General features: G+C 43.3%; 1 protein-coding gene across 3 annotated transcripts in view; it reads left to right on the top strand.

The window, feature by feature from the left end:
• Positions 1-18,907, top strand: part of RASSF5 (Ras association domain family member 5) — a 104,797-nt gene that overhangs the window by 82,085 nt on the left and 3,805 nt on the right. For all 3 annotated transcript variants that reach the window (XM_028734370.2, XM_028734371.2, XM_028734372.2), the window contains 3 exons: positions 13,947-14,066; positions 16,826-17,123; positions 18,261-18,376. In XM_028734370.2, coding sequence (XP_028590203.2) covers positions 13,947-14,066; positions 16,826-17,123; positions 18,261-18,376 — 534 coding nt within the window. The remainder of the gene's footprint in view (positions 1-13,946; positions 14,067-16,825; positions 17,124-18,260; positions 18,377-18,907) is intronic.

Consider the following 18,907-nt stretch of genomic DNA (forward strand, 5'->3'; position numbering starts at 1 on the left):
CGGTACCTATTTATCTACTTGCACTTCGTTGTGTTTTTGAACTGCTAGGTGGGCAGGAGCAGGGACCGAGCAACGGGAGCTCATCCCATCGCGGGGATTCGAACCGCTGACCTTCTGATCGGCAAGTCCTAGGCTCAGTGGTTTACACCACAGCGCCACCCGCGTCCCACTTAAAGTTGGGTAGGTGCCTCATAAAAGAGTGAATGAACAATGGGTGTGGAAGCACCCTTGGACTGGAAAAGTTCTCTCATTAAACTCTCATTTAAAGTACTTATTGCTGAATTGCTGTGAACAAAAGATCCCCCCCCCATGTATACCTGTTATTTTCTTTTATTTCTTACCATGGGCTATTTGCAGGATGATGCTTGGTTGGCAGCTCCCTGATGCTCCAACTCAGAATTATGGTGACATCCTTGCTGTGTGACAGATAAGTTTCCAACACAGGTCAATTCTTTTCTGTGTATCTTTACATTGTTTGCTGGCAATGGAACAGTTGAACCATCTGTCACTAAGCACGGAGGTGCAATAAGAACAAATTAATTCCACACCGCATGCAAGATGTCTTGCTGAATGACCCTCTGGGAAGTGCTAGGACTGCTAAAACTTATATTTGTTCAGTGGCAAAATGTAGTGCTAAATTTAAAATGTCTGAGAAAGGAAATGGATTTGTCTGTTAACTGGTCAGTTACTGCCTTGTATTCTGAGGCAAAGCAATCTTGCAAGCATTTTTAAATTGATCTTGGGGATGTATTGGTTAAAACCTGCATGAACCCCCCACCCATATTTAATAACAAGGTAACAGCTCTACTTCTTGACACCCCTATGCCTCTTGTTTTCTTTATGTAATCTGCTGTAGTGCTGTCTAGAATCAAAATGAATTCTTGCTGTTTTATGTTGGGTGTACAATTTATTAAGGATGTGCAAAAGCTTCTAATGATTAGAAGGGCTAAAATTAATGTGTGCAGCGGAGTGAGGGGAATATGTATATTTATTAGAATGTGTTTTGATACATTGCACATACTAGGAGTGCCAGCTTGGCCCCGCGACCATGGGTGCCTGGGGCCATGGCCCTGGCACCAAAATTTTTGGGTGCCCAGCCCCTTCATGAGGAATTTTGTGGATGCTCGGGCACCCAGAGCCCCAGGGAGCTGGCACCTCTGCTACGTACCATGACTGTCCACACATATATCTATGAATGTGAGGAGGAACCTGCCATTGTGCTGCTGTTTCCCTCTCCACATGTTCACTTCAGCCTTTTTAAATGTCTGGAAGAGGCTTATTTTCCGGATAGAATAGGCACTGTGTGACTTGGTGCCTACATAATGCGAAATCAGACCATGAGTTTACAGCAGATTCTGCTTGTTACTGGTAGAAACTAAGGTTGGGAACCCAAGTATGCCATGAGTGACAGTGTGGAAAGAAGCAGTTCTAGAGAACACACAGTCAAGATGAGGAAATCTAGAACGTCCATTTTATAGCAGAGCTGCATGACCCAGTCCGCTGCCTGCAGTGTTTATAAAGCTTTCAGCAGCAAATATTGCACTAATTGTGGGGATTATTTTTCCTTTTTAAAATGGGGACTTACCTACTTGAACAGGAGTTGTGAGGGTTATATTTATAAGCTAATTTGATACTGCTGTGATAAATATAATGGAAATAATTTTATAATAGGGAGTCTTATGGGATTGTCACTAAAGTATTTGAATTGGAAGGCAAGGGAATTAATGAGGGAATTGTAACTGAATTCTCCTAAGGAGAGTAAATGAAGGAAAAGAACTGCTTTGGAGCACTTCATACATGTCTTTTCCTAGTAGAAAAATGTGTCCTTGCAGGCTAGGATAGTGACTGTCCCAGGGCTGTCCAATGAATTTCATGACAACATAGAGATTTGAACTTGGGCTCTCCGCATTCAGATACCCTAGCCACTAAATCACGTGGCCTTCTGTACAGAAATCTGCCACAAAATGCAGGAAATACCAGGAAGGTGGAGATTAGCAGGACAGACCATGTCATTTGTTTTTTCTGTCATATACCAGCATTGAAACAGTTTTAAAAGTCATTGCAGACCATGTTAGTTTGAGGTTGGTTTTGTGGGATGTACTGTAATGTAGTTCTGTTGTAGCACATCCACTTAAATGAACAAGTCATAGATGGTAATCTGTGGTCCAGGAAATTATATGTATATATATATATATATAGAGAGAGAGTGTGTGTGTTTTTATATTGTAATTTTATGTTGTGAACCACCCTGAGATCTACAGGTGATAATTTTCAGACATGGCCTGAAGAGAACAGGTAAAGGCTGCTTCCAGACAGATGGTTGTTGTGGCATCAGTGCTGCTTGTGTATGCAAGTTTTTGTACCCACTGGCAGAGGAATGCGGGGACGGGAGCGCACCGCCCCTGGCAGCATGATCCTGGTGGGGTTCCATCGTGGCTGCCCCCCACCCACGCTGGGCGCCATGCCCCCGCAGGTAGCGCATCGTGCCCCCAGGATGTGTGCCAGCCCTGCCCCTGCCTGCTCTTTGCCTGAAGCTCCGTCACTGTTTGTACCTTCCTCATGATCAATGCTTTTTTTCTGGGGTGACTCAGTGGTACTCATTACTGGCACCTTTTTTCTAATGATAACATGTGGCAATTACTGTAACAACTTCATGGCGAGTACCAGCACCTTTTTTCTTTTCTTTTTTTAAAAAAAGCACTGGTCCTGATACTGTTATCATAGAAGTGCCAGCACATAACTTAATTTTTTTTCATATGGTTCTCTTCTTACTGAATAAAATCTCTTAAGTAAAAACAAAACGGCACAGTTGTGCTTAGGTGAGGAGGAAGCAGGCGTAGGGGTGTGGCATTAGAGCAGTGGCGGGGGGGTGGAGAGCAGGCAGGGGCGGGGCTGGGGTGCGTCCTGGGGGCGGGGCGTGCCACCCAGTGCAGGCGGGGAGGCAGCCGCGATGGCACCCTGCCAGGATCACGCTGCCAGGGGCAGGGTGCTCCCCCCGCATGCCTCTTCCTCCGCCAGTGCATTAGAGACCACTCACCAAAATGATAACACACATCTGACACCCACCCCAAAAGAAGAAATGCTAAGGAGCGTGTACAGTAGCAGTGACAGGAGTTATTTCTGGTGGCCCAGACTATACAAGGATGCATAGTTTCATCAGTTGTCCCATGCTGAAGGCATGTCAGAATACCAATCCAGTTTGGAGGAGCTAGTCTCTCAAAATCTCAACACCTGTGGGGGATTACCTTCAAGATGGTAATCTCAGTCCAAGCACCATGACATAAAAAATAATAATACAGAGGTGTTGCACAAGACTTTTTAGCAGAAGCTTGTGGCCTTGCACAAGACGTTGGTGTTATTCTTTTTAAAACCAACAAGTGGAAATAGATGTTGTCCCCCCCAAACCTCCATTTTGCCTGTAGTAAAACATGATCTACAGGCGGCTAATGTTTTCTCTTACACACTTTCAGTTAATTTTTTTGAAAGGTGTGCACATAGAGGTAGAGAAATACCTGCATGCATGCCAGGAATGGGTAAGGCAGTGATGGAATGAAAGGGAACACACAACAAGGAAATCATTTCGTAAGAACCACCCACTGGTATTGATTAGACAAATTCTGGAGGCTAAAGTGCCTCCACTGTTTGAGGGAATGTGCCTCGGCATACCAGTTTCTGGGAACCACAAGCGAAAAGAGTGCTGTTGACCATAGGTCCTGTTTGCAGGCTTCCCTTGAGTATCTTCTGGCCACTGTGACAACAGGATGCTGGACTAGATAACTGGCCTAATCCAATAGGCTGTTCTTATGTGATCTGGAAATAGCCAACCGCATTCAAATGCGAATTGCACATACAGAAAAATGGATCTAAATCATCCCTTTGCAGCATCAGTGGAAGCAACCTGTGTCATTTGCACCAAGATAATGCCGAGAGGCATGAATCCTGGCAAGCAAATGCATTTCTAGTGTCTCATCCTGTTACTCTTCATAGTCACAGCTGTGGTGTTTTTCAGTACTTAAAGTGAGAGGGTGGTAGCCTCAGACAGGATGTAGACACACATTACAAAGGAAATGGTAAATGGAATAAGCAAGAGGTAAGCGTAACTTTGCTGTCCAATAGAAAGAGAGTGGGAATGGAATTGTGCTTAGTCACCTCACTGCTGAATAATGTTTGGGAGACAGAAATTAAAGACTGGGGGCACTGATTTATCAAGTCCTGTTGGAATCAATTATTATTTGATGGCCTGATGGTATGAGCACCTGTCATGAAATAGTGCCTTATTAAATGAAGCAGTAGTGGTGCTGTTCCCTTCTAGAACTGGGTCTAAACTGTAGATCCAGGCTGGAGGAGTAAATCTTGCCAATAGCACTTTTCTGTTTGTTGATGTAGGTTCTGAGCTGTAAGTTTAAAACATACTACTAAGGAAGCGTATACAATCTCTGCAGACTTCCTTTCTGTCTTATTTGTCAATGTTGTGTAAAGATAATTAAAATGTTAATTTAAACACGAAATAACAAGCCACATTGAATCACAGTAGAAAGATGCGTGCCATATCAGTTCTTAGTTTTCCAGCATCACGTTTGACTAAGCAGTTATATTTGTTTTCCTTCTGTTGTATGAATATACTTTGTAAGTTACACATGTACTTTGTCCTCATTTCCCTACAGTCCCTATGCACAAAGTGGACCCGCCTGAAGACAAATACTACGAACCACCTGAAAGCTGAAGGGGGTATGATAGAGCCACCTTTGCGTGTGCCCAGAGACCTAGTTATTTCTCACGTAAAACCCCCGCATAACCTGTTCTACCAGTAGCAAAATTGGGACAAAAGGGAAATTTGCACTGTGACTTGGAGAAGCTAAGTAACAGCAGTTATCTTCTCCAAACAGTACAAATGAGATAAGACTCCACCTCTCCCTCAAGCCTTCTGGCAGTCACAGAGGGATTGAGGGAGAGGCAGCGATTTCTGTCCTTTGTGCTGTGCTATGGAGAAAGTATGAAATGGATCTTTTGGGGAGGGAGTTGATGGGAAAAATGAATAAATGGAGCCTGGCTAAAAAGCCAGATGACTGTTTTTGTGGACTTCCGTGAAGTGCCAAGTGTACAAGAAGTAGATGAGACCAAAACTCTTAACAGAGTAGTGGGAAACCTCTGGTCCATGGACCAGTCCAGGGGGTCCAATTTGGCTGAGGGAGGGGTGCTGTGGACCTTTGTGCCTACAGAACGGTCAGTCATCAGCACCCGTCTTGTGCCTGCTCATTAACACTATAGACTGCATAGAACATATTAGAAGCTCTAGGTCCAGTCACTGGAAACAAAGTGATACTGTTATTTATAGAACACGCTGCCCTTTTAAAGATTAATGTGCTCACCAGTATACAGTGGCGTAGCGTGGGGGGTGCAGGGGGGGCCGGCCGCACCGGGCGCAACATCTGGGGTTAGGGCAAATCCACGGGTTAGGGGGCGCAAATCCACGGGTTAGGGGGCGCAAATTACTTGCCTTGCCCCGGGTGCTGACAACCCACGCTACGCCGCTGCCAGTATAACAACCTACTAGCATACTGATGCTAGAAAATAAGAAATACAAAAACATTCAGGGTTGTGTAAGTTCTGTGATTGCACTGTGCAAGGGTGGCATTTGGTACTAGGAGCACAATTTCATATTCTGAAGAATTCACCCCCAAAATCAATTTCCCAATCCTAAGAAACCTGTGAAATTTCAAGAAGCTTGACTGACTTTCCAGTCCATATGGAGCATGGCATCAGTGCTGTGGCATAATAACATAAGGAGAACCTGCTGCATGAGGCCAATGGCGCATCTTAGTCCAGCATCCTGTTCTCACAGTGGCCTCTTAGTGGGAAACCTGCAACAAGACCCAAGCACAAGAGCAGTCTCCCCTCCCACGATTTCCATCAGCTGGTATTTCAGAAGCACACTGCCTCCAATGCTATCCGTTGACAGTCTTATCCTCCATGAATTATCCACTCCTCTTTTAAAGCCGTCCAATTTGACTTTCCCCTTTTCTGTAAATAGCAGAAACATAACACACTATTCAAAGTAAACAGATAAATATTTGCACATATTACAGAATTGAGCTTTTGTGATGCAGATTTTTTTTGAGCTATATTTAATGCACCTGGTAAACCGTTCTGGTAATAACATGTCTAGCATCATGCCTCATGGAGGATTCTGGGTAACTAAAAGACTTAAACACACGAGCAGAATTCAGTTCAACAGAACTGCTCATTTTGGTTTCCTTTTTCTCTGGAATCAGTACTGTAAAACCTAACTGTATGAGGACTGCTACGATTGCTAATGTATTTGAACCATTAAGATCTATACTAGAGATGAAGCTTTTCTATTCTTTCACCCATGAAAAGTGAGCTGCAGTATGCCAATCACTGCTGTAAAACTGGTCCTTTGCATGGCTCCAATTTGAAAGAAATATCATCTTTATCTTGAGGCATTCCTGTATTATCTACAGCTTGCCGACTCTTAGTCTTATGAGCTCCGGGACTGGGATGGTCTTTTAATAATAGGTCATTGCCCTTTCTAAGAATAAAGCATTCATCCTGCAGTTCCTTGGCTTTGTTGCTTTTTATGAGCAGGGTTTCTTTTGAGGTGACATCTGTAGCATTGAGGTTTGGATCTTCTACCTATGGCAAAAGGGGCAATTGGATTACAGACAACTTCAAACATTCATCTGTTTGTAATTTTAGGAGCTTGGTCTCTCAAGAAATTTATTTCACTAGAAGAATCCATCAACAGTGTGGGGCATAACACAATCTTATACTCTTACAGCATGGCTGACATTTTAGTGAAGGTGAAGAGGAAGTAGACTTCGCTTCAAACGCAATGACATTCAGATGCACACACCTTGATATAATTTTATGCCTGTCTCCTTATCATCATGTCCCTATTGGTATGTTTCTGTTTGCTTTGAGCAGCCACATGCAAAGGGGTCATAGTTTAAGGTCTTTCTGTAAATCTCACCTCAAGGTAGGATGCAGTGTTCCCTCTCTCTCAGCTTTTGCTCATAAGAATGATAGAGCACTTGATAAGGTGCTGTACTGGGACCCAGGAGATTGTGAGCCCTTCCTGTTCATCTTCCAGTTCTTTGGGCACTGGGGTAATTTGCTTTTTTTTCTGTCCCAGATTTCCGTCTGCAAAATAATATTTTATTACTGAGAGGAGGGTTAGGAGCTTAAAATGTGCACCTTTTTTGCAGCAATCTTTCCTGGATTTGTCCTACTCTCTAGATTTCCCAAATTTGGATCTCCATCTGTTTCTGGACTACAACTCCCACCATCTCTAGCTAGCAGGACCAGTGGTCAGGGATGGTGGGAACTGTAGTCCAAAAAGAGCTGGAGACCCAGATTTGGGAAACATAGGAATAGGGAACCTGTGACCCTCCACATGTAGTTGGACTCCAACTTCAGCCAGCATGGACAGCCATTAAGAACAATGGAAATTGTAGTCAAGCAACAAGAGGACAAGTTTCCCATTGCTGTTCCTGAAGCAATGCTGTGTGAACATCAGTTTTGTATAGTCTATTTAAAAACAAACAAACCAAGAGCCAGTTAAGATGCTTGTGGCAACATAAAAGTTAATAGCTTCATTATGGCATAAGCTTTCATGGACTAGAGTGGATTTTAGTCCAGGAAATTTATTCCATAATAAACCTGTTTAGTCTTTAAGATACCACAGGCCTTTTTGTTGTTTCTCCTGCTCTGGACAGCACAGCTACCTCTCCAGAGTAGAAGCAAAACCTGAATTTCCAGCATGGTTGCAAGAGTAAGAAGCCGAATTTACTATTAAGGACATGCAACAGGGAAAAACACCAGGTCCATATGGCTGCTCACTGGACTGGTATAAAGAACTGAAGTGTGTTGTTGTTTTAAACTCAAAGCTGTTTTTATAAAGAAACCTATGCATTTGGTGGTTTCTTCTAAACTCAGTTGTGAGATTATGAATTAATTAGTTCTAAACCCAATAAAGAACATACTCTGGGAATGATAGACTTATAAATACCTTTAATTAACCCAGGTGATAGCCTAGCGACTGTGTTGGCAGAGAGAAGTCAGAGAGTTATCAAGACAATTATCCACAAAAATCAAGTTGCTTTTATTTGACAGTGGCATAGACAAGTTATTGCTTTGGTTTCTTTGATGCTTTTTTGGTTTTTGGACCTACTTTCTCTGCAGAAAGTCCCGGTTTAAATCTGCCACATATCCAGGTTAGTCTGGAAAAGACACCAGAGTGAAACCCTGGTGAATCGCTCCCAGTCAGTGTAAAGCAGTCCTGTAACTGTAGAGCAGGGATGCTAACCTGTGACCCTTCCAGTGTTGCTGGACTCAAACTCAGCCCCACCCAGCATGCTAATGATCAGGAAATATGGGAGTTCTAGTCCAGAAAGGTCCAAGGAAACCATTCTGTAATCTATTAAAGATAAAACCCATCTGCTTACCTTCTCCCACGGCTATGTGCAAGCTGTGTTTTTCTTTCCAAGCCCCAAAATGGAATCCATGACACGATGGTTGGGCACTCACACTGCTGCTGGGAGTTTTCATTGGCTGAGCATGGGTTGGTAGTCTATGCCCTGCCCAATTCAGCATCCCCACAGGGAAGGGTTGTTTTTTTTTTTTAAGATTAATTTTTTATTAACCGACCAATCACATCAAATCAAACCAAATTACATAAATTCCAAATTACACAGCCGAATTTTAAATTTTTGTTGGGGGTACCCATATTTCAAGTTCTGAAGGGGATCCAATCAACTTCTTGCTTCTTATTGCTGTTTTAATGTCCACAAATCTAACCTTATGATGTTCACAGTACTATCCAGTCCTTTCTTCTTGTTTTTCCACATCTCATGTTGTTATTTTCATATATTTTTCCTTTCTCTTTGTGACCTCTGATAGTCTCCACAAGCTGGTTAGACAGTTTGTAATCCTGCGTGGATATTATTATTTTTTATCCAGTAGCCATATCCAGACATTTTCCATGTAACATCACTTCCATACATCAAAACAGTCTTAGCGTCATTAATCTTCACCAGTCTGCCTCCTTTCTCAAAACCTCTGAGGAGATTCACCAGGAATGCAGTCTGAAAACAAGTCCATTCCTTCTCTCGGCTATAAATCCTTTGGCAAGATGGCGACTCCGCAAAAGCTATTATTGCTTCTCAATCTCCACAAAGCATACTTTTGGTTAAAGTTTATCTCCACACAGACCTTAATCATCCTGCTTGGGTCAGTTCAACCGACGATTCTAATGAGGAGGGGTTCTTGTAAATCACATAGAAGGAAAGTAAAAAAGGTCCCCCCCCCTTCAGTCCCATTGTCAACATACCCAGCCTTTGGTGTATCTTCATCGTAAAATATTCCTGTTTCTCCAACCCGTCGTCTTCTTTCGCAGAGGTCACTTAAATTAGCAGACTTCACTCCCCTTCTTCACTTGAAATATGTGCATTTGCTTCTTTTGTAATTAATTATTCCAAATTGCTGCAGCTAGTGCGCGATCAGAGACAGCATCCAGGAGAGCCGAGGTCCACACGGGGGCATTCTGCCTAGGGCCCTCACCCCCTTCTTTCAAATTAGGGGGTGATTTATGGGCACAGCAGGCAAGGGCAGTGTTCCCCATTTCCTTGGGGCAACAAGGGAGGCTGCCTACTCCCATAACAGCCTCTTAATTACCCCGTGTGGGTCAGAGAGATGGTATTGTCGGCCATCTTCCAATGCGCCCCCTAGTGCCCCCCCAGGGAAGGGTTGTTAGGAACTGTCCTTACGGTTGGTGGCCCCCGTGGCAGGCTTGCTTCCCATGCTGAGGCCTCTGACATTAAAAGGATTTGATAATCATTCTCCCCTCCTTTGCCTCAGTTTTTCAACAGGTTATGTTGGTTACACTCCAGCTCATGTAGGTCAGTGTGAGTTTATTGATTTCAATGGAGGAGGTAAGGCCGGGCCACTTACCCTCATGGACTGCCATTGTCCCCAGTATTGATGGAAAAATCAAATGCATTAATAGTTTGATTATTTAGCACCTGCAGTTCCATCACTCTGGTGACACAATGCACATTGTTCATTTAATGACTCGCCTCAATATCCCTACTGTGTATCTAAAGTTGTTTATTTCCCTTCTAAATTCTCCAAAGCTCCTAATTGCATTTCTCTTTGGTGTCCTGGAAGTGTCCCTGTCTGTGACAGGTCTTGATTACTGGTGTGTTTGATTGCATCTAAAGATTAATGGGTACATTTGCATAAGGCCCCACTTGGGAATCCTCCCCTATGTTCCGATTTGGCTTCCTTTAAAAATACATTGAAATGAGAGAGAAGAGCCTTTGCCTCTCTGTGTGATTCCTGCATGCAGTAATTGCTCATTCAGGCTGCACATTCATTGATCTAATTCCTTTTGTGACTGTGAGAAAAGTGATTGGTTAGGAAGCATGCAGGTTGTTAATACTTCCTGCAATTTTTGCAGTTGGCAGGGAGATTTGTACATGTATTATTTGCATGGAGAATGCACATTCATATATTAAATACCGCTGCAGAGTTTAAAGTTACTTGTGGCTTTCAGTTGCATCTTGTGTTGCAAAAATGAACTTGCAGGTAGGACAGGGTTTTTAAATTGCTGCACTAATTAGAGCAAAGTCATGAATCATTAGGTTTTTTTCTAGTCTTCCACTGACTGACTTATAACCCTAGAACTTCTCTGTATATTAATTTCTTCCAAACTAGTAACACAGTGGTTATTATCTCTAGCTTCAGGTAGCCTAGGCTTGACTGGGAGCAGAACGATATATTTGGGTGCTTTCAAATTATGCTTTCCTCAGTGATTATCTTACAAAACATTTATGTGTTTGTTTAATAAACAAGATAAGCTAAGCTAAAATTTATAACCTGCTCTTCTAGTGTCCACCAGGGCAGCTAACAACAATTAAATTATAAAATGGTATTGTACATTTTATGCAGAGGAATCAACTAGGTATCAATAATATTATTTCTTTGTACCACAGTTGCTCTGCTATTTACAGTGATTACACTTAGACGAGTGGTGGCCAATGTTTTGCCCTCTAGATGTTGTTGGACTCCAGCGCCCACCAGTCCCAACAGCATGGCCTAAAGATCAGGGAGTGTGGGGATGGTAGTTGAGCAGCACTTGGAGGGCACCACATCAACTACTCTTGTGCTAGACTGTTTGCAGCAGCTACGATGAGCATACTTCCTGTGTGGACTGAGGTTATCGGGTTTGTTTTGCCTCCCATCCAAAAGCACTATCACTGCCGGGAGAAATGGCTATCCGCAATTTCTCTGATAAATTGCATGGTGATAAAAATTATCAATCCTTCTGTGAAATGAAGGATCTTGATTTCTGCAGTGCTCATCAGTCCTGCAAATCAAATGAAACAAAGCACAAAATTACCACCTCATCCAGAGTTCGGAGATGCCCGTGGCCACAAGCTTAAGAGGGGTTTCGGTAGTAAAAGCTCATCAGACTTGTCTTTACTGTAGTAGTTTGGCTCACGGTTCTAAGAATCTGTGCTGAAATCCAAATAGAGTGGGTTCTCTACCCAACTACAGGGCCAGCCCTATCATTAGGCAGAATGAGACACCCTCCTCAAGTGGTAGATGCTGCATGGCAATATTGGCAGCCCCTTGGTTATTCCCCTCTTTGGAAGACAGAGCTGTGTGTGCCCAATGGCCTGTCTTCCACCCCTAAACTTGCCTGCTGTCCATGTACCATCCCATCAGCACCATTGAAGTAAAATTCTACTGCCAATTCAGTCAGCTTCTGTACACAGAATCGGTGTGGACATGCCATCATGTCTTTTGGCACAGGCAGCAAAGTTTATTGTGCTCGCCTTGCCCAACACTACCCACATTCTGTAACGAATACTTCTGTGGCTTCCATCATTGACAGTGGGGACTCTCATTTAGTGTGTGAAAGGCTGCGTTCTATATGGCGTTGCTTGAGAAGTCTTAGCAATGCTGCCTCTACATCAAATGCAGTGATGTATCTCCTTTAAAAAAAAACTTACTATGTGCTTTGCTCACCTCTGGGGAATATATTTCCCCTATGCAAGCTCAGGTGGCAACTTAGGCATCACCCCATAGGAATGATATCACCAAAAAAGGAGGACACTGACTTGCATAACGTGCAGATTTGTATATATGCAAGCAAATTTAGGTGCTATCATTGTAACTTGAATAGAAATAAAATGCAGCTCACCATAATGTGAAGTGTAGGTGACCTGCATCATCCTTCACCTGCTGTCTAGGTGTTAACTAGTGAAGGGGACCTTCGGAGCACCTGCTCTCCTTTCTTTATCATTAAACCAAACTCAGCAAACTGAAGACTCTGCTCTGTAAATTAGCATACTTGGCTACTCTAACGCATTTCACTGGTTCTTATTTTGGTCTTTTCCAGTTAAAACAGGCTGGTACCCTTTCTGCCTTGAACACTGCCAGTTCCCTTCCCCTTGCATCTCCCACCCACTCGGGGGGGGGGGGGGGCGCTTCTGTTGAGAATTATACACATGGAACAAGTCCTACAAGCCCTCTGGAGTGTATTTGTGCTGCTAAGCAGGTCTGCTAAGTCCTCCTGTGCCAGAGATAGATACATTTAACAGTGTAAAATGTACAGGAAAAGTGTGCTGGGCAGTAATCACCTAGGGGGCCTCTGAAAAAGGCTATGAGCAACATCTATGTTGGTTTTCTGCTTTTCCCATTTGGGGAATAGGCAAGATCCCAGAGCAGGTTGAACCAATGCATCACTGAAATGTCCACTTATCAGATCTGCAACGACGATTCTGCTGTTATCATCGACTGCTCAAATAGCAACCTCTCATGTATCGTATAAGACTTATATTGTCACAGTAAATGGCTCAGTGGGATAATGGTTCTTACAGGCTAGATGAAACCAGAATGTCACACTAAGAACCATTCTGTTTAACTGTTCAGGAGAGTCCCACCAGAATAACCGGGTGTTCATCAGAAGATGTCTTTGGGGAGCCTTGTCCCACTGTTGTTTATCAGCATCTGGTATTCAGTGATACATAGAGTCAGGATGTGGAGGCTCCACTTAGCTATAATGACTAATTGACATTGATTGGCATGTCCTCCATGAAAGATGCTGAACACTATGCTGAGGGAATGGTGTGCTGCTTCTCCAACCACTTTGGGAATATATCACATGCTGTGATGTCCTTTGCAGGTGCCCCAATAGAGGTGGAAGCTCAGAAGGCATTTCTGTACTCTGGACCACTTTTCTAACAAAAATTGCAATGCATTATATGTCATAGAAAGTTCTGATGGGGGGCGGGAGGTCAGTATGTTCATTGGGTAACTACATATAGATGTGTTTGTGTTTGTTTAAGAGCTTGTATGGCAACATCCTTTGCCCCTCCGATCAGCCAACAAAATTTTTTTTTAACATCTTTGCAAAAGTAACTTAACGTCATTTAAGTACTGAACTGTGTTTATTCCATTGGTAGAGAAATTGGAAGGGATTTTGTACAGTGAACACACCCACCCCTAACAGCCAAGTTCATTCTCTCCCCTCATGGTCTTCCTTTTGGTTAGCACCTGGGGAAGGAGTTCCCATTCATGTACATACCTTACTTTTAACCTGTTTGTTGAACTTAACAAAACTTAGGCATTTTAGAAATGATTGTTGCTACTAGAAAAGCTGCTGCTACTACTGTGTGATGGTGATAAATAATGTGTAGGCATGTAAGAACAATCTGCATCTATATTGGGATTGTGTTTAAGGTGTAATATTGCTTTATTGCTTGCCATCCTGGGTTCCTTTGGGAGGGTGGGCAGGATATAAATTTAATTTTAAAAAGCAATAAATAAGAATAAAACATACAAAATGAAGCGGGATGTCATAGGATCATGTCAAAAGCTGCATGAGCCAACTGAAGTGTTCTGTTTTGTTGGTGTTCTAGAATGTAACAAAACCGGTGGAAGAAAAAGAAGAAAAACCTAAAGCTCCTACTGTCCAAGAGTTGAAGGAGAAGATTGACAATTACAACTCAAAAGTCAACAACTGCTTGCTGATGAAGCTGGTATGCACTGCGTTTTCTGTATTACTTGTTACTTTTAGGACAGTAGTGTAGGCTCTTGTCATGCAAGCTACAAAACAGTATATTGAAGCTGGTCTTCTTTTGCCCCCTGTGGCAATTGTAGTGGAGATATTCCTAAGTTCAAAGGTGAACCAATCTCTACCTCATGCCCCTTGTACTCATTGGGGAAATGTACACTTTCCCCCCCACCAATAACACATACAACAAATGAAACCCTGACTTTGGAGAGTTGCCGTTTCCCCAACTGGGGTGGCCACCTAATTCCTGTGGCGATGTGTGGGGAGGAACTCATCCACAGCTGATGCTTTATAGAGCTGACCACAAAGACAAAATATAAAAAGTATTGATTTTTACCTCTATCCGTCCCTATCTTTTGGGTAGTCTTATTATGAGAGTACAGCATAGCTCAATGATTCATAATCAATAAGTTCATTAAGAATGGACCAGGGCTTCGCAAGGAGTAAATGGAAAAAAGAAGCAGCGTTCACACTTATCACTACTCTGCTTTTCAGAGGTAGAGTACTTGAGCGCCAGTCTGTGTCAATTCCTTTCACACCGTGTTGGTCGATGTGCATGATTGCGTTTAGATTGTACATTACTTCATGGATGCTGCTGTGCTTACCGGAATTGATCAATATAGCAAAGCTGACATAACATCCCAGCCAAACGGATATATAACATCCTGAGCAGTACAGCTGCTGCCATCAATCTGTTCAGTATTTTGGTTGACCATCTTTCATATCAAAACAACTACTTCTGGAGCCGATTTTTGAGGGTGCATAGGAGTTGGGGCCAGCCCAAGGCATTTTGGCCCCTGAGCTGAACCACAAAATGGTGTCATCATCCCCGCCCCCTGGGCCAGGGAAGATGGGGTAAGGGAAGATCTACATCAGGAACAGGGGAGGAATAAATATCTACATTGGTAACAAGGATGGGAGGCCAGCAGTGCCTCCAAATCACCAAGAGGCCACTGTAGATGCAGCATGGGGAGGGGGCTGCTGAGGAGATGGCAGATCTGATCTCCAAGGAGCATGCCACAGTGGTTGGTGCCACTACAGTGGCAGCAGCGGGCAATGCATTCCTTGGAGGCTGTATCTGCTGCCCCTGTGGACCTTGCCACCTGATGTGGTTGCTTCCATGGGTGGATTCTGCAGTGGGGTTGGGAGAGAGAAAGGGAAGTCTCTTTCATTAACGGATGGGCAGCATGGGATTTCACCATTGGCTCTAGTAATTGTGCACAGGTCTTCTGGTAAGGAAAATAACTTGAAGTGCCTCTTTTAAGCAGCAAGTCCAAAGGACAGACACTCTTTGAATACAGGATTTGGATAGATCTCTCCATCAGCAGAACTCCTTCGGAGCTTATTTTGTGAACCTGCAGTGTAATTGGTGTGAGCCATATAGCAGCTGGGCAAAACTGTTCTGTAGCTAATTTTGAATCTTCAGCTTAAGCATTCTGTAGCCACTACAGCAAATGATTTTCCACAAATAGCTCTATTGTTCTAGCCCAGATGAGTCAAAATTAACACAGCCCAGCCACCTCCCACTGTGGTTCAGCAGCTGCCCCAGATCTCATGCCCATATGGAAGCAGAAGTGTTCATTTTTTTCCATCACAGGAAATGTACCATCCAAGGTACCAGGACCTTTGATAATTTGCTTTCAGTTGGTATTCTTGGTTATGTTCTCATCTGGAGAAACAACAGCCTAAACTCTGCAGATACACAAAGAGAAGGCCCATTCAGAATTCAGACAAAGGAAAGGGGATGGCTTTTTCACCCAACTCACGTTGGCCTGTGAGTCTTTCAACAACGACTTTGCCTTGCTAAGCCTTGCTTGTGGCTTAGAATGCCCCCAGAGAATGAGTAGGAGTCATTGCTAGTGCAAGTCAGTAAGTGATGCTCACTCTTGTCGCTTACCATCCTGTTTTCTGGCCCTTGTTGCTCCATAATATTTGTCAGGTCACAAGACTGCAGGACTGATACAAGCCATAAGTGGCAGAATTTAAAAGAATAAAGTCAGAAGCCTTAATAACCCGATATTCCAGGGTTGGGGAGAAACTGTGGCTCCCCCGGGATGATGGGAATTGTAGTTCAGCAGCACCTGAAAGTTCATAGGCTCCCCAACCCTTCTGTACTCCTTGGTTCACTCCATTTGTCTCAGTTCTTTCATGCTCCTCTGGTCTCTAGACCCTACATGTACCCTTCTCCTCAAGCTAGAGTCTGTCCTCATTTGCACATAATGCTAAATTTCTTGTAGGTTTCATAGCATCAAAAAGCTAAGAAAAGAGCTTATTAAACTAACATTTTGTTTTAAACCAGGTTCCCTGTTTCACATGTAACACTAAGCCAACATCCTTTAAAAGAAAACTCATCTCTGACAAACTCCTCTTCCCAGCTGTACAGGCAGAGGAGAGCCCAATTTTTCACTTGGACTTAAACCAGGGTTGTCAACTTAACACTCAACCATGGTTTGGAGTTACATGCAAACACCGCCTATGTGTGCTTTTGCCTGAGGGAAGTGAGAATTCAAAGCAACTGCACTAGCTCAGCCCATCAGTACTGAAGGTTTCCCCCACCCCATTCAGTTGTTTCTGTCAATAGTCAGTGAATGGCTCTGAAAGCTTTATGTTAGCTTTTATGGAAATAATTCCTGTGTCCCATATTTCAAAAAATTCAGCAAACAAAATAAATGCCACCAACCCTGCTTTTTAACATCTTTTCAACCTTCATTTTAATTCCATCAGAATGATGACGGCACTTACACAGGCTTCATCAAAGTTCACCTGAAACTTCGCCGGCCTGTGACGGTGCCAGCAGGGATCAGGCCGCAGTCCATCTACGATGCCCTCAAGGAGGTCAACATGGCCAACATGACAGAGAAGAGAACATCCTTCTACCTGCCACTGGATGCCATCAAACAGTTGCACATCAGCAGCAGCACCACCGTGAGTGAGGTGATCCAAGGACTTCTGAAGAAATTTATGGTGGTGGACAACCCACAGAAATTTGCACTTTTCAAGCAGATGCAGAAAGATGGTCAAGGTGAGATAGTGTTCCCTTTTGAGACAGTAATAACAATAAAGTGATCAGGATTCAAAGAAGAGCTGCTTGCTTCTTCACTGAGTCCTGCTCTCCACCTTCTCCCACCTGGCCTGGGAGGGCAGGGCCCTGACTCACTCCAGCAACAAAAGCTGAGGCTGCTGAACAGTTTCTTTAGTTTGGGGTTTGTTTAGGAGTTTTTTTGTTGCTGCAGTTGATACTAAAATTTTTTGTATCTTTAGATCATATGCTTTATATGGAAGTTGTTCAGTTTGGTTGTGCACTCATTCATGTGTTTCATTTCTTGTTTATAGCTATAATAATTTATTATTTATACCCCGCCCATCTGGCTGGGCTTCCCCAGCCACTCTGGGCGGCTACATTTGTTATGTTTGTAATTCTGTAAATCTTTTTATGTTGTAAGCTGCCTTAAGCATAGTTTTAACTGTGGGAAGGCGGCATACAAATAAAATGATGAAGACGATGCTAGCCTGTTTCTATCTCTTTGTTTCAAAACTGTTTATGTTTATAATGGTAAAGTCCAGAGATGCCTCCCCAGATCTGGTGAGATCCAGGTGTTCTGGGCTGCAACTTCCACTACCCCAACCATTGAGCTGTGTAGTCTAAATTATCTGGAGGAGAGTCTGGTAAAGGTTGCTCTGTAAGCCCCATTTGTGCTTAAGACTACTGTCCCGTCCCCCCGCCACTTTTACAGAATGGTCCCAGGTAGTTGTAGTAGAAGGCTATGGAGAAATTATGACTCAAATGGATACAACTGGATGCTTGTAGTTTGTCTTGGAGCCAACTGGAAGTGTTACTAATCTGCCCTATTACAGATTTCCTTGAGGGATATACTGTAAATGGCTGGCGCTAACCCTCAGTTCTGGAGAATTTAAAATAAATGTTTATGAAATGCTGTAGTGGTTCACAGCTAGCCACTCCTTTGGGAAAGGGAGGGAAAGAACCGCAAAACATCACTTGGATGCTGTAGCCTTTCTTTCTTTCTTTCTGTCCTCTCCTTGACGTTCTGTGGGCCTTCACAACATGGAGAGGTGTGGGAGGGCTTTTTTATAGTTGAAATATGTGCCCTCCTTTTCAAAGGCCTCAGGTCATTCTCTCATGTTTTTGTCCCCTCTGCAGTTCTATCCCAGAAGCTCTCGGTAACAGAGTACCCTTTGTACCTCCGGCTACTAGCAGGCCCTGACACAGACATTCTCAGTTTTGTGTTGAAGGAAAACGAAACAGGGGAAGTTGAGGTAAGACTGGAAGCTGCTTGCCTTTCAAACCTGCACAAACACGTTCTGCTCTCAGAAAGCAGGCAGTCACATCGCACAAGCAGCCATTTGCAGTGGGTGGAAAAAGCACACTTCCTGCTCTTGTGGTTCCCTTCTTTGTTACGGATTATTCGGTGCCAGCATTTGAAGATGGAAGGAACAGAGGCAAATAAAAGGCTCCTTGAGCCAGGAGTCTTTTAAGGCTACATTTGATTCGCCTTTCTTTATTGTTTACACTTGGCTTTCTTTAAAGTTTGACTGTACCTGTAACAAGTCAGCCTTTTTGCAGAGTTCTGAGCCATAATCCTTAAAATGCTTGTTTTTAAAGTTTTGGAACAGGGAGCATATGGTAAATCTTCAAAAGGTAGATGAGCTTGGTGCAATATTGCAGATTAGTCATTTGCATCCATAGATTCCCCAAATACATGCTTTCTCCACTCTCACCCTACCCTCACATCATCTGGATGCACAGAGACAGCAATATAGCAAACAGATAATTCCACTGTGTTTTTA

The sequence above is a fragment of the Podarcis muralis genome, chromosome 5 (assembly GCF_964188315.1).
Source record: "Podarcis muralis chromosome 5, rPodMur119.hap1.1, whole genome shotgun sequence".
NCBI lineage: Eukaryota > Metazoa > Chordata > Lepidosauria > Squamata > Lacertidae > Podarcis > Podarcis muralis.